At 48.5% G+C, this 16,621-nt stretch overlaps 1 protein-coding gene across 6 annotated transcripts in view; it reads right to left on the reverse strand.

The window, feature by feature from the left end:
• CELF2 (CUGBP Elav-like family member 2) overlaps nucleotides 1–16,621 on the reverse strand; it is a 528,392-nt gene that overhangs the window by 36,622 nt on the left and 475,149 nt on the right. For all 6 annotated transcript variants that reach the window (XM_059912093.1, XM_059912095.1, XM_059912097.1 and 3 more), the window contains one exon: nucleotides 9,589–9,723. In XM_059912093.1, coding sequence (XP_059768076.1) covers nucleotides 9,589–9,723 — 135 coding nt within the window. The remainder of the gene's footprint in view (nucleotides 1–9,588; nucleotides 9,724–16,621) is intronic.

A 16,621-nucleotide genomic window follows, 5' to 3' on the forward strand; every position in this document is an offset into this window, starting at 1 on the left:
TTTTCCTGCTCCCGACTGCCCTCTCTCTACTAATGAAAGCACTGTCCTACTGGTCCCCAAGCTCAATACACTCCCGTCTTCAACTCCTTCCCTTTGTCTCGCCCACATCCAATCGGTACCCAAGTGCCGTCACTGACACTCTTGCGCTCCAAGTCCTTCCATGGCTCTTCACTGCCTGCGAGAGGAAGTTCTAGCTTCTCAGCCGCGGCTTTCAGGGCCCTCCCTCCCTGGTTCCTATTTCCCATCCATCTCCTGCTGGTGAACAGTGAGATGCATTTCCATTTGCTGACTGAATGCTTTTTCTGTGTTTTCTCAAGCTTGACACATCTGATAAATCTCCCATTTCTACCTCCCAAAATCCTATTCGTCTTATGATTTTGGCTCCAATGCCAACTCTCCTGTTAAAAGTTACCCTCATTTCCTCAAGACAGAATCTCTGCTGTCACTGACACCTTGTGCCTTATCTGATTCCTGCTCTTCAACCAGAAGAGTCCAGGGTGGGGCATTTTGCTTATTTTTTTGCATGTGGCCACTGCATCCAGTTTAAGGGGTTAAGCCACATACGAATGAAGCATTTACATTTTGCTGCTTTTAAGTCTTAAAGCATGGACCTTAGATCATAAGCCTCTGGGAAGTTGTGACTAGAGTCAAGTTTTGTTGCTTTTTCCATCTACTATAAAACACAATTAAGCGCTCGATACATGCTTTTACTAGTGCCAGCAATGATAACATGGTTATATCAGACAGCAACACAGATAATTTGGGGGGCGGGGTAGTCTCACTGAGTGGCTGCGTTATAGAGAAGACACACCTCTGAGCTCACACACACCTCACAAGGGGCCATGACGTGGACCTGCACACGATGCAGGAGACTGTGCAGGGCAACGTTTACACTGAAGCACGGACACAGCACAGCCTCCAGAGCCACTGAAGCAAACACGCGGAGAATGAGAGCCCCTATCTAAAAATATTGAAAAAGTGCACCCCGAACAAAGCAGGACCAAAGCCCTGAGTGAGTGACAGCCCTACGAATGAAGGACGGGATGTGTCCACCCCCGGGGCCAAGCTTGCAGAAATCCAAGCTCTGCGGCAAAGGGGAGGACCATACGGTATCGTCACCCACTCGGCGGGGCAGCTTTAGTAAGCTTTAAATTAGCTCAGGACGATTAAGAGACCGCGCCAGGGCAGGGGCATCTCATCGACTGCACAGGGCAGCATGGCCACCGCGCGAAGCTGTTCTGACGGCAGGTGCTGAGATGCCTCTGGCAGCTCGGGAAACTAATGAATGAGACAATGAGCTGCGGTTCTGCTATTTGGACCAACAGATTCTTCTCATTTCCCTGATGGTAAGGGAAATTTAGAGGTAATTCCACAACAAAACGCCCAGCACATGCAGGGGCCGTCAAAACTCCAGTTGGGAGGTTTTGCATGTTTTTTTGTTTTTAAACCCTAGAAGCACAATGATCAATGCCAAATAAAGAAGCATTTACTGGAAAGATGGACCACTCCCAATGATTATGTTTTAAATGCCTAAGGACTTTTGAAATATTTGCTTTTCATGAAATGCCTCTGTTGAGAAGCCATGGAGCAGAAGTGCCAAGGACACTTTTCTCTTTTTTCTGGTTTTGCCACTTACCAAATCTAATCTAATGGTGAATACTATTCTCAGAGCTCTTTGTTGCATTAAGTGTATAGAAAAATGGTACAGTTTACAGAAGAGGGAGAAAGTAGAGAAAGATCTCTCCTTTCCCCACCTTGGTCTAATTCACAAAATTTTAGCATAAGGTATACAAAAAAGTTGGTCATGAAAAGTTTTTTTTTTTAAAGGGTATAGAAGCTATAGTTTATATTTAAAGACTGATAACCAAATCCTTTTACCACAGTGGGAATTTAGTCAATATGTCTTTTAAAAAGCTAATGCTAAAATATAAATGACGTGAGGGCAGGGGTTTGGTCAGCTTTGTCCACTGATGTGTTTCAAATGCCTGGAATCGTTCCAGGTACATAGCAGATGCTGAATACATATTTCTTGACTGAATGAAAAAAATATATCAGGAAATTATAGTCACTCTAGTGACACTGTATTTATGGAACATTTTACATAATGTTCAATCCCATTAGCAATGATGAAAATAAAGCGAGCCCCATAATGTCAAGAACAAGTTAACATGTGGAAACCTTCTAGAAAAAAAAAGTACAAAAGGGTGAAACCTACAAAAAACAAGCAAAAAATGGAATGTCCATTCTCTTTCTGCAGCAATGAGGATGTAAGGCTGTTTGACGGATTCAACCCCACAAGTAAATAGCTGATCTTAAAGACCAACTTGTTTCTGCTTGATTACGACACTTTAAAGTATAGCTAACGAAGGGGAAAACTTGACTGCTTGAGATTCACTTGCTTGATAATAAGCAATGAGAAAAGATAGGCCTAAGGGGAAATGTGGGTAGGTAAGAGACCCAGGTGATTTTCAAATGAATAATGGATCCCTGAATTAATAACATGCTGAAGAGCAGCATGGGAAAAAAATACCCCCGAAGTTAAATGGAACCCTGCTTCACGGACCCTGTGGAGGCCCACCTGAGGGCGCTTAGCGAAGCACACGGAATTAAGAGCGCGTCTGAGGATGGTCTTTCAAAAGCCCACATCAGAGTAGATGGTTCTTTTCAAATGAAATCCCTTTATCTGACCGGAGACTCTTACTTATTCTGTATCACGACATCAGAATGTTTTGAAAGCCAATCTTCGTAAAATTATTGGAATAAAATCCCTGCTTTCTATGACCTTGTTCTAATGTGCATTAGTATTGATTCATTCTTCAGAAACCTGTCAGACCTGAACATCCACCTGGCAGGTGCGGCTATGTTGGGATTTACTCAAGAGTCAAGTCTTGGTGGTAAGGCGGGGGCACGGACCCTGCCACACGTCACCACGACAGACTCAGGGTCCTTCTTAGGGACACGTGTGCTGAGCTAGACAGAACACGAGGCTTTCAAACCTTTCTCTTCCAGCACTTCTACTTGCTGTTCAACTGAAGTAACACTTCAAGTATGCATGACACTGTGCATAACATACTGTTCCAAATGCAAGAGGGGTTACGAGTAAAGAAACTGTTCCTACTTTGCAGGACTTACTATCTAGAAGGTGAGAGACAAGTGCCCAAACAACCAGCCCGCAAAGGAAATAAGTGTTTTAGAAGAAGTAAGAAGAACGTATTTTGACAGTACAGGAGGGCAGACGTGAGGCATTGATGGACCATTGCTTTCCTGCTCAGCGGTTCCTCTTTCCCTCCAATCCGCCCTCAGGGAGCTTCTAATACAGCTCCTTACCAAGGAGCCTGCGTGTGACCCAGGTGTAGAATGAGGTACGTATTTATATTAGAAATACATTGTGGAAGCAATTAATTGTTTCCAGAAGGCTTCATGGTGGAGATGACATTTGCACTGATTCTTAAGAGATAAGTATGAGACTACTAAAAGCAAGTTTTATTAATTACTAGAAAACATTTTTTTTTTTACTGCTGCTTAATCTATGGAAAGCAGTACAAACTATACTTTTCATAATGTGCATTAAAAACACCAATTTTATACCTACTCATGAATCTTCCCAACCATTGACACTGTAATAAAGGAGTGATGTAGGAGGTTTTCACAGGAGGAAATGGGAGAGAAGATATTCAAGGCAGAGCAGCCAGTAGGTTTAACAAAGGCAAGAAGGCCGACAGTGTGTTTGGGAGGAGGCAGAATCCCGATTTTGCTGGAGGGTAGGCTGCTGGGGGCTGGGGGGCCGCGGCAGTTCTGGGGAGAAAGGATGGAGGCAGGTCAGGGAGCTCCCTGAAGGCCATGCTAAAGAGTCTGTCCTGCTCTAGTTGAAACTACAGTGAACTGCGTGGAAAGTGTCTGAACCGAGCTGTTGGCTTTGTTAACAGTGTGCAAGATGGAGCTGGTGGCGGCGCTGATGGGACAAAGGGAGCTTCACCCAGGGGGCGTCAGGTCAGTGGGAGGGGAAAAAAGACGTTTCAGAGAGCGAACCGACTGGACACGGTGACTGATGAGATGACAGTGAACCAGAGGCTGGCTGCAAAGGTCACTTCACCGGCTGAGCCTGGGTCAGTGAGAGGGGGAGGGTGTCTCACGGGGATGGGAGGCGGCGGGAACAGGTTTCTGGAAGAAGGTTGGCTTCAGACTCCCCGAGGTCGTGGCATCACCCGGCAGCCTGGGGAGATGGCCTCTCCCAGCGCCCTCTGTCTGTCTGTGCCTCTCTCCGGGCCCCATCAGACTCCACCCTGTAACTACTGCCCCCGCGTGTGACGGCTTGGACGGGGCAGTGCAGGCCCAGCTCATTTTCATGGACTTGCCCTGCCAAGCAGAAAACTCCAGAATGTGGGCTAAGTCTGCCTGTGAATCCATCTCTTCCCACGATGCGAGTTCTCGTGTGACACGCGTGCAGAGACACTTAGCGGGGGGACAAAAGCCTCTTGTAACACTGAAGGGCTCTGGGATGACTCGGGGGATAACGTCCGGGTCCCCACCACTCAGCCAGCCTGGTGACAGCGGTGGGTGACACTGGAGGGGACCACTTGCTGGCCCTCCTTAATGTGAGGAGCCCGGGAAAGGTCTGAATCCCATGGAAACACCCCCGGTCTCTGTTCCCCTCAAAGAGTCCACAAGGAAGCTTCACAGCCTGCAAGGAGGCGGGCCGCGTCTTGAAGATGGGAAAAAATACTGCCTAGACTTCAGAGTGAAAACTATGCGATAAGCCAATGGTAGGAACGGAAAAATGCTCCCTACCATTTTAAAATGCCTTCCACTGCCGACAGAAATTATTATCCTGAAGTGTTCACTTGACTGAGTGCACTTACAGAAGCATTTGGAGAATTTTAAAACATCCTTTTATAAAAAAAAAAAGAAAATAGAAGAAGGTCAGTGGAATAATGTGGTACATGAATGCAACATCATGTTTCAGACAGAAAATGCCAGAGAAATGTTCGCGTGTGGTAATGATAACCCTCCTGCCTAAGTTCTCAGAATTACCAGGCAAAGGCAACAAATCTACAAGCTGGGGAGAAGACAGATATTATTATCTTTCTTTAAGACCTAGCCACATGCCTCACAGACAATTTGCCTCTTTATACCAATATCGAGACTCATGCCTCAAAAACAGGTTGAAAATTGGGTAAGGAGAAATGATCCAAGAATTAATTAACTAAATAGGAGACTAGAAGTAAACAAAGGAAAAATTATCATATCAAAATAAAAGACAAGAAATACGATTAAATTAGGCTTCAAAAGACCTCAGAGAAACTCATTAAAGGCATAATATGCATTTACCTGGTTTTTATTTTTTCATGATTTAATTTCTAACTTTATTCCCTACCATCTGATAATTGCAAGAAACACTTATTCTAACCATGGGCAATTGAGACGATTTTAATGTTTATTTCAAGGTCAGGAGACAAAGAAACCTATTTATTGCCGAAGGGGATTTTTTTTTTTTTTAATTAATGCTTAATCTTTTATGTCTTAAAGCATAGACTGTTTAAAATCATTTATAATAATGCTGTAGGGAGCTTGTTCCTGGGTGTGCAAAATTGAAATGATAAATTTACAATTATTAAAAAAATAAATAGTTTTGAGGACTGAGTTGTCCCTTTACTTTCTAGATGGATTTGCCTGAAGCGTAAGAGACATCTTTAAAAACAGGGTAAAAACAAGGCCTGTGCAGGAGGGTGGGCTGAAGCGTTGATTCACTTTACAGTTTGAATGGACTGGTTCACGGTTCAACTGGAAGCCCTGTTTTTCATTATTTAAAAAATTAAAAATCACATTGGCCTTGGGACCAGCTTTCCATCCCTTTTATTTCCTGGGAAATTGCTCTGATGAAGTGGAGAGTCATGAATTCTTACTAACCACCTTTCCTGTGACTTTGAAAGAGTCCCTGATGGAAATTAGACAAATAATTTACTTGCACTTAAACGCCAGATTTTTTTTAGTTACACTTAAGAAAAATAATTGAAACGTAGATTTAAATCGTTTCTGCTGCTACACTTCAGGATTCTAATCAAATACTTTCAGCTCTTATGCAAAGCATTCCTCAACAGAGAAGAGAAAAACCACTCTCCCTGACACCTCCGTTGGCAGAATTTCCAGAAGGGCCAGACACCACGTTAAGAGCAGAGGGAAGGACGCTTGGCTGAGGTGGGAAGAAAGAAAATGCATCTCAGGACACATTTTCCCTTTCATTCAGGTCTCAGGAAAAAGCTGAAAATGGTCAAATATGTTTCAAGTTCCTTAAATATTCTGGCTATCTTCTTAGGCTGTTTTGAGTGCCCTGCATTTTAAGAAGGTCACTATGTATTTGTGCTCCTGACCATACTGGATGGAACGGATCCATGTACACGGACCTTCTCTCTTACCCCTCACCCTTCACCTCTCACCTCTCCCTCCGCCCCTGCTCAGCACCACGCCTTCCACGTGAGCCTGTGATCGTGCCAGGCCTCCTCCTGCCCCACAGCCTGTACTTGCTCTGTCCTCTGCCTGGACACCCTTTCTCTGGACTATCCACGTGCTTCCTTCACTTTCCTCAGGTTTCTGCTCAAACGCCACCTTTCCAGAGGGGGAAAGCCTTCTTCAACCCCTTCCACTCTCTCCATCTTATCCTGCCCGGTCTCTCTGTTCACAGCGCTTGCCTGGCACACAAGTGGCACACACGACTTCTCATTGTCCGAGCTCCCCTAACAGCCGGGGAGACTCCCGGGGGCGGGGAGTGTATATATTCATTCACTGCTGTGTCCCCAGCACCCAGGCCAGCGCCTAAGGCTATACAGACGCTCAAAAGCACTAGCCGTCAATTACAGTATCGACACCGATCAGCTGACAGACACTTTTGCACTTGGCTTCTTAAACCGACGAGCCTTCTTAACGGAGAACAAAACGTTCGAGTATCAATTCTGATTCTCTGGAATGTCCTGGGCACATTCCTGCCCAGACATCACAACGGAATAATATATTTTCGTAAAGTCGAATGAACCTTGCCCAAGCAAACAACAGGCCACATACCCTTAACCAAAATGTCCATCACGAGAATGGTCACTTCTGGAACAGCAGAATAATTTCAGTGTAACTACAATAGTAAACTCTTTAAGGGCTGACGGGCCAAACGGTGGACTCTGGCTCCTTCCCATATAAGGAAAAGAGTCTTCATAGAAAAAAGAGTTTTCTTTTTTCTCCACCTTGTTACCAACTATGTGGTGAGTTTCTGCTGGTTACTCTAAATACAAGGGAGTCAAGGCTGAAAGCCAAGGTTGGAAACATTACAGTCATTTACTTTTGCCAAAATAAAGTTAATATTGCTTTCTCTTTAAAAAAAAAAAAAAGCCTATCTTCTTCCTTTTCATATGAACAATTAAAAAAGCATTCAGATTTTGAGGGATGTTTAGTTGTTTCACTCCAAACAAAATATAGTTAAAAATACCAGCTGCTGACTAAAGATCCATGTATAAATGTATAAAATCCATGTACAATGCTCTGTGATGTTTTTCAATTTTTATTGGAGTAGAGTTGATTTACAATGTTGTGTTAGTTTCAGGTGTACGGAGTCTGTGCTGGTTTAATGTAATCTTTTCATAGTTCTCACAGGGAGACGATAATTCTCACTTAAAAAACACTTTTCAAGCTGATTTCTAAAACAGATACATTAGCGAGGTCAAATATTTAATTTGTTTTTAAGGAAAAAAATCACTATTATTTTCATAAGCGGGAATATACCATGTCAAAAATGTGTATGTCTTAAAAAGGATTTAAATAACCAGTTTATGTTTTGCATTAGAGTTATAACTTAATCTCTTGAAAAAAACGACACAGCTGATGTCTCAGGAATATTATCTGTTGCATGAAATGAGGCCCACATGTAGTCATGGTACGTTTTTGAAGACATTTCAAGAATGAAGGCAACGTCCCATGTGCTGTTGCTTTGAGATGAGGTGGAGGATACAACTTCCAGCCTCTCCTAAACATCTCTTAGGTTTCTCCCTCAAAACTGTACTCAGAAGAAAATGTGTTAGAAACACAATGTTTTGTAAACAAATCAAGGGCTGTGGCAGCTTCACTGCTCCCTGAAGTTGGAAGCCTTAACAAAGCTGGTCTGCCAGGTGCTGTAGCTTTCCTTCTCCATTTTTCTGAAAGAAATGTCCACACCATGACATAAAAGTGTGTTGGACAGTTAGCTCATCTTTTGGGAGCAGCCGACAGAGGGCCCTGGGGATTCCAGTTAGAAGGGGGCTTGGAAGTTGTTCAGGCCAACTCCTCCACGTACCAGAGGAGAAGGTGAGATCATCCATCAAGGCCCAGAAAACACAGAGAGGAAGGCAAGCCAGCAAAACGCTTCTTAAAAAACAAATCCCGGTGTCTAAGCAACCACATTAGGTCTGGCTCCTATGCAAAAGAAAACGGCTGCCTTTGAATAAGGCAACAGAATTTCTAAGGGGGGGGAAAAAGAAAAAAAAAACACTTTAAATGACACGGCCCAGAATGGGACCACAAAGGAACAACAAAGATGGTCCCCTCTAGGCCACGGTGTTGAAAATCAAATGTAAAGGATGGAGCTGGTGTGAAGTATCATGACGAAGATGATTCCGGATTTTGAGATTTAACAGAGAATTCTTAGATTGCTAAACCAAAACCAAAAACACAACCAAAAAAAACAGGAGAAAAGAGCATTCCTGAGAGACTGAGCTCCTCATCATGGGGAAACCTCGCGAGGACTGAAGCGACAGCACATTTTTCAAACAAAATGAATGTGCGAGAATCAATACCAGGGTGGACTCCCTCGCAAAACTTTTTTTCTCATTTTATCCTTGGAGGATAAAAACACACACGCTCAAACTTTTGTTTCTTTAAAAGATATACGCACCCCTATGTTCACAGCAGCACTATTTACAATAGCCAAGACATGGCAACAACCTAAATGCCCATCGACAGAGGAAGGGATAAAGAAGAGGTGGTGAACATTACTCAGCCATAAAAAAGAACAAAATAATGCCATTTGCAGCAACATGGACGGACCTAGAGATGATCATGCTAAGTGAAGTAAGTCAGAGAGAGAAAGACAAATACCACATGATATCACCTATATATGTAGAATCTAAAATATGACACAAATGAACCTATCTGTGAAACAGACTCACAGACATAGAGAACAGACTTGTGGTTGCCAACGGGGGAGCTGGGGAGGAATGGATTGGGAGTTTGGGATTAGCAGGTGCAAACTATTGTATACAGAATGGATAAACAACAAGGTCCTACTGTACAGCACAGGGAACTACATTCAATAGCCTGGGATAAACCATAATGGAAAAGAATATAAAAAAGAATGTATACATGTGTATAACTGAGTCATTTTGCTGTGCAGCAGAAATTAACACTGTAAATTAACTATACTTCAACAACAAAAAAATAAATTAAAAACAGGCAAACAAAAAAGGAAATTAAACAGGTAATTAAGCCTGGTGCCCGGCTCCGTCTGGACGCGTCCACCCTGCACTTGGCATTGACCCCCGCATCCTGTCTCCCAGAGGCAGGATGACCCCTTACCGGGACTGGTGAGGGCTCCCAGGGCGCTGCTCGTGGTGGAGAGAGGATTTGCATTGGTGGTAGTGGCTGAGGTCTGGGCTGCGGCTGCAGCCGCCGCCAGCGTTGCCAGGTTCTGTAACTGTAAAGCATTCATGCCTGCGGGGGTGGGGAAGAGAGAGGCAACGTCAGCAATAGGCCCACTTCGCCCGTTTCCAGAAAGAGAGGGCAGGGGACATGGGCAGAGAGCTCCGGGATGGCACACTCGCCCCAGCTGCCCTGGGGACTCGTGTGTCACCACGCAGCCTGTGCCAACCCAGCACCCTCTTCCCAAACGCCTCCTCCCAGGCTGCGCAGGGCCTTCCACCTCGTGGCTGTCAAGAAACTGTGAGATCCGGGCTTGGACAGCTGGAGTTTCAGGGGAAACTCTCCATCCCTAAACTCGACAGGTGCACGTACGAGGTATTACAGAAGAAATGATGTTTTGTTGCTCTGAAGCTGCACTGATTCAGCTTCCTGGCTCTATCAGCTGTGTGACTCTGCACAAATTTCTTAACCTCTCTGTTTCTTGCTTCCTGAGTCAGTGGTAACAGTTACTGTACCTTCCCTCACATGGTGGTTGTGCAGATTAAATAACTCGATGAATGAAAATTACCCAGCATAGTAACTGGCACGATGTAAGCCCCCAATAAATGTCAGCAACTACTGTTGCTGTTACTATTATCATTGACCCTGAACTTCTCTCTCCAGGTTTATTTTGAATGTGAACTTGAAATCGCGTCCATGGCAGGAACTCAAATAATATTTGCTGAATAAAAGAATGAAAAGAAGTGGCAATGCCATAATATTTTTATTTGTAAAATATTTGTGTTTGCATTTTAAACGTATTTGTATCTGAAAGAGGAACTACTTTTTAGCTAGAATGAATCGAGGACTAATGAAAATTAAGAAATGAATAGCAGAGAGAAAGGAAACTCTGCTGAGAGGTCTGGGGCTGATCCGTCATGGGGGTGCTGGCCGGGCCCTGGGGGGCTCGGGTCTGGAGTCTGTGCTGTGTACACTTTTAGTCTCTTTTCTCCCCCTCCTTCTGCTTCTCAATCCAAAGGTTCTCTGCACAAAGTCTTTTTCCATGATTCACTTTACCCCCACGTACATTCAAGAAGCAGGAAACAATGGTCCTCTCCTCAAACAGAGGAATTTTATACAGAAAGATATTGGAGTTAAGTCATCAGCTTAATTTTACCTTCTTCTTATGTCTCAAATCCGGGTACTCAATACATGGCTACTGAGCAAATATAACCTGCTTTATAACCGGAGACAGTGGTCTGACAACAGTGCTGGGTGGGGATGGGGGGGTGGATGGAGGGGCAAGAGAACGTTCTAGCAACACACCTGCGAAGCCCCCGGCCACCATGTGGAGCCCTGTCTCAGCCTGGCTCGGAGCCCGGCTGCCAGGCTCACTTACCCTGCTCCTCTGTCCTGGCTGCTTCAGTCAGGACTTATTTCTACTCAGAAAAGAGTTCCCCAAGTCCATGCTGCAAAATGGGTTCTCATTTTGCTCAAAATGATACTCTACCTTCTTCCAGGAGGCACCCAGTCCTGTGGCTTACGGTAAAAGCCAGCACCTGTTTCTCAAACCCACAGAGCTCCTGGAGATGCTGAGAAGCAGGACAAAGCACTGGGGGCATCCTGTGGACGTGACCCCGCTCCACCGAGCAGGGGACACTGGGAACAAAGCTCTCTCCTCCCCTCAGATCAGGGGTCAGACACGGTGGTTCTGATGAGACCCTGGGAGTGGAAACAGCCCAGGGCCTATTTTTCCGGTTTGCTTGAGGAAAACGGAGCTGGGGGAACAGGGCTTGAGTGCAGACCCCATCGGACACTCCCCCTCCCGCCCCTACCCAGGGGGCGGCTCCTGCAAGCCCCTGACGCACTCATGCTGGCGTGAGCAGGGGCCGTGCTTGGGGCGATGCTGCTGGGGGTGTGTGTGTGTGTGTGAGGTGCACCAGCACGGACCTGCCAGGCTGCCACGGCCCCTCGAACGTGCTAAGGACGTGACGCAGCCGACCAGACACCGCCACCAACAGACGGCTGTGCAGACGAGAGGAGGGTTCAGCACCGACGTTGACGTCTGCGCGTCTGGCAACGTTAACGATCAGCCGAGCACCCTCCTGGGCCTGGGCCGGAGGGTCCCCCAGGGCACCTGCTCTGACCTGCCTGGCGGAGCCACGGCCCGATTCTGGGGCGGGAAGGGGCTCAGCCGGCTCACCGGGGTCAGAGCCTCACAGACCCTCCCGAGGCTGAGGCACGAGCCCTGGGAGGGTGACTGACAGTCTGTGTCTCACGCGCACTTCCTGCGTGTCATCTGTGAACTCCCCCATCGCTGTTCCGAACCCTTGCTGCGGTCACCCCCTCCTGCTTTCACATCGTTTGCACGGATTGCTGACCTTCACGACTAGATGCTAAGTTCCCTGAGGACCAAGATGCCTTATTCGCTTCCAAGTCCAGACACACACACACACGCGCGCGCGCGCACACACACACACACGCACACACATGGCTACATTCACTCACATGCACACACACACACACACGGCTACATTCACTCACATGCACACACACACACACACGGCTACATTCACTCACATGCACACACACACACGGCTACATTCACTCACACACACACACGGCTACATTCATTCACATACACACACACGGCTACATTCACTCACACACACACAGCTACATTCACTCACACACACACACACGGCTACACTCACACACACACACACACGGCTACATTCATTCACATACACACACACACGGCTACATTCACTCACACATACACACACAGCTACATTCACTCACACACACACACACACACATGGCTACACTCACACACACACACACGGCTACATTCACTCACACACACACACGGCTACATTCACTCACACACACATGGCTACATTCACTCACATACACACTCACACATGGCTACATTCACTCACACACACACACACGGCTACATTCACTCACATGCACACACACCACACGGCTACATTCACTCACACACACACACACGGCTACATTCACTCACATGCACACACACCACACGGCTACATTCACTCACACACACACACACGGCTACATTCACTCACATGCACACACACACGGCTACATTCACTCACACACACACACACACGGCTACATTCACTCACATGCACACACACACGGCTACATTCACTCACATGCACACACACACACGGCTACATTCACTCACACATACACACACGGCTACATTCACTCACACACACACACACACACACACACACACACACACGGCTACATTCACTCATAGTAGGTGATGGGTGGATCATGGAAGATGAATGAACAGGGCAACAAACAGCATGAAATGTTCCCGCGCTGCTATAAAGAGCGCTGTCTACAGACCCAAACGAGGTTTTTCTCTGTTCATAGTTCTTTAGTATCTACAACAGCTTCAAATGTTGACTGTTTCCCTCAACCGTTAATCAATTCATTCTACAAATATTTATTAGGACCGTGAGCTTTCCTCATCTCATCCACCGACACTCAGCGCTGTCCCGGAGTCCCGCCGACCACGCTCGGGCTCTCTGTCCCACCGTCCTCTCCCTGTGTGTCCCCTTCCACCCCTCACCTGAGGCGCTGCCCCGCTCAGCCCCTCCCCGCCTCCACTGCCAAGGCCAGGCTCTGGGGCGCCACACTGGGCAGGGCCAACTCTGTCCAACCACCGCACTGCACTGAGGGGGAGAATACAGACCAAAGGAAGCAGAGATGAAGCTGGGAAGGAGAGGCCGTGGTGACCCCAGCATCTGAAGGAATGGGGGGCGCGGGAGGGGGGGGAGTGTTAGATGGAGAGAAGCAGCAGCAGGAGGGCCCGCAGGCGCCACCCGGCCAGCCGACAGTTACCACGTGGCCACGCCAGGCCAGACCCGGGGCCCCGCCCCCAGAACTGAGTGGGGAAAACGACATTCCCCGCCCCGGGGCGGCCGCTGGAGATCAGCGCGGAGGGGAGCCAGGGCCTGGGGGGAATCCGGTCCGTTTCTGGAAACAGGCCTGGATCCAGAAGCCCATTCTCATGCGTCTTTGGTGTTTGTTTGTTTTTTTTTAGCATCTTTATTGGAGTATAATTGCTGTGCAGTGGTGTGTTAGTTTCTGCTTTATAACCAAGTGAATCAGCTGTACATATACATACGTTCCCACATCCCCTCCCTCTGGCATCTTTGGTTTGACAGGGATGAGAAGAGGACAGGGAAGTGCCGGGCGGCGGGGAGCCGAGGAGGCCGGGCCGTCCTCCTAGCCTGTCCCTTCGTGGTCCTCCTTGCTGGCTCTGGGAGGCCCCCCTCCTCTCCTCCTCACTTTTCTGGGTGCAGTCCTGTTCCCAGCCCTGACCCCGACATTCCTCCCTTCAACCTGTCCTGTGTTCCTCGGGCCTGGAAGGCACAGCTCTCCCTGCTGGTGACAACAGTGACAAGGACCCCGTTCACTGGAGGCAGCACGGGCTCCGCCTCCAGGACATCTGGGCTCCAATCGGGCTCGGCCTCCCCTCTGCCAGCCTCCCTGGCCTTGAGCACATGAACTGTCTGCCTCTTGCATTTCTTGGCTGTGAAGTAGGTGTAAAACTGAACGGACCTCGAGGGTAAAGAGAGTAAATGCTTCGTACACTTGAAGCTAAAGAATAACTCCCAGGGCAGAGCGGACTCTTATCAGCTGGATAATAATCACAACAGTATTACCCCCCAGTAATGAGGATAATGGTACCAAAGACAAAGCATGTGCCGGACACACTAATCACGCTCAGTTAGTATCTGTAACAAACCCACATGATGTTGGCACTCTTGCTGTCCTACGTGCCACAGAGAACGTGGGGGGTCAGAGCCCTGGGGACAGGAGGCTGGTTCTCGGTCCCTCCCTGCCCCCCGAGCCTCCCCACGCCTGTGCCTCTGTCCCTCCTGGTTCCCACCTGGGAAGTGGGGGCGGGGGTGGGGAGGCAGTGAGAGGAGGGAAGGGGTGACAAACACAGGGCTTCACAGGAAAGGGGCCGGGACATCAGATGTAAATGTCCACTGGCTCCGAACACTTGCCCATCATGGCCCTGCTCCTCCTGATGGAATCTCAGCAGAGAACAGCTGTGGGTGAGGGACGCCGCCCGGCATGCGTGTGCGTGGGTCCTGGTTAGCAGGAGCCCAGGGTCCAAGGACGTGTGTACAATGGTGCCCCTGCTTGGCTTCCAGGCACCTGAGCCCCAGAGGGCCTGGAAATGAACCTGTGATCTGCGTCAGCAGCTAAGAAACCAGCTAACCAGGCACTAGATCTTGTCTCGAACTCAATCAACCCTTCAGTTTCCTACTCTCATTTCCTCTCCCCTCCATGCTCAGAATCCAGACATTACAGACCTCAGCCCACGCATCCTCGGGGAACGGTGGGCCGCACCCTCTTCTGAACCCTGAGCGGGTCACGTGGCGGCTTCCCTCCTGCTTGTCACTTAACTCAGGGGCTCCTCACTGGAGCTCCCCTGATGAGATATGGGGGGGGGGGGGTTCTTTGAGCTCCCTGAAGTTTTATGAAAAAGCATGTGTATGATGCATGCACTTTTTTGGTAGCAGGTCCTAAGAAGCTGGAGGACTTCCAATGCCTCTAGATAGCCTAAAAGTGATGGATGTGAGTCCTGGTAGAAAACCATCGAACGAGAGGCCTGGGGTTGGTGGTGGCGACAAGAGGAATCGAGAAGAGATCAGAGCTCAGGAGTGATGGCGCAGAGAATGCAGAAAAAGGATGAAAGAAGATGGCTCTTTCTCCCTCTCAGGACCAAGATGTATACACAGTCAAGCCAAGGAAAGAAAACAAGACCAACCAGAGATTCTGCAAGAACATGTGAGCTGGTGGCTGGCAGCAGGGCAGGCCCCGTGCCAAGGCTGGAGCTAGGAAACTGGGGGCAGCACGCACGTGGGGCTCGGCAGGTGCTCCTGACCACCGCCCGCGGGCCTCGCTGCGCCATGGGGCCCCAGAGGCACCTGTTCCCTGCACGGTGTCCTTCTGTCCGGCCAGGTGGAGGCCCGAGGCCTCCCATTCTCTAGTCCATCCCCCAAGAAAGAAACCCTCCCGGGGGGACACCCCTGCACCACCCCGGACCTTCTGAGCACTGCTAACGTCGGCACATCACGGGGTACGTCTGGGGTTCCGTGAGAGCTTGGGCAGCTTTCGCGGGGCAGAATCTCTGGACTCTTCACCGACAGCAGCGCACGTCCTCGGTGACGGGTGTTTTGGCTCTTCCCGCCCCCGATGTCCCCTCGCCTCCCCTCCCGTTTAGGGAAGGGGCTTGGGGGCCACGCTGCTGCTGGGAAAGGCGTCTGTCCCACGCTGGGAAAGCAGCTCGGAAGCTTCGTGCGGACACACCCCGAGCTTCATCCTCTACCTCCTCATCTGCACCAGACTTTCCGGGTTCCCAGCAGCACCGTCTCTCCAGACCTCCAGCTGCTGCAGACTCAGCCCCTGGACGGGCAGAGTTACCCACCAGGGTCCGGCCCATCCTGGGCCCCCCAGGCTGTCTAAAAGGGGGCGTCTGCTTCTGCTGACTTTGAATTCACATTTCTGGTTGTTTCTCCGTCTGTTTCTGTTGTGAGCACAGCCTGTCCTGTCCTCCTCCTCAGTTCCTTTCACAGCGCCTCTGGTTTTCCACCCCCCAGCCCATCTCATCGCGGCTCCTCCCACACGAGGATCCTGAAAGGGCACCGGACGGGAGGCGTGGGGGTTGTGTGGGTGTGTGATGCTGGTCTGCTTTGGCAAATAGCTCTTCTCTGAGAAGAAAAACCACCCCCATTTAACCTCACAAAGCACGCTGCTCGGATGGGCACCCGTCAAACCAGGGGTAACAATCTGGGTGACGAGAAATGCAAAACATTTAAATAAGTTTTAGGAAATCCGACAGTGTGCCGAGATCAAGAGGGCTAAAAAAAAAAAAAAAAAAATTGGGGGCATACAGGGCTTCAACTTTTCACTCATTACTCGGGAAAAGAAA

The sequence above is a fragment of the Balaenoptera ricei genome, chromosome 2 (genome assembly GCF_028023285.1).
Source record: "Balaenoptera ricei isolate mBalRic1 chromosome 2, mBalRic1.hap2, whole genome shotgun sequence".
NCBI classification, from domain to species: Eukaryota; Metazoa; Chordata; class Mammalia; order Artiodactyla; family Balaenopteridae; genus Balaenoptera; species Balaenoptera ricei.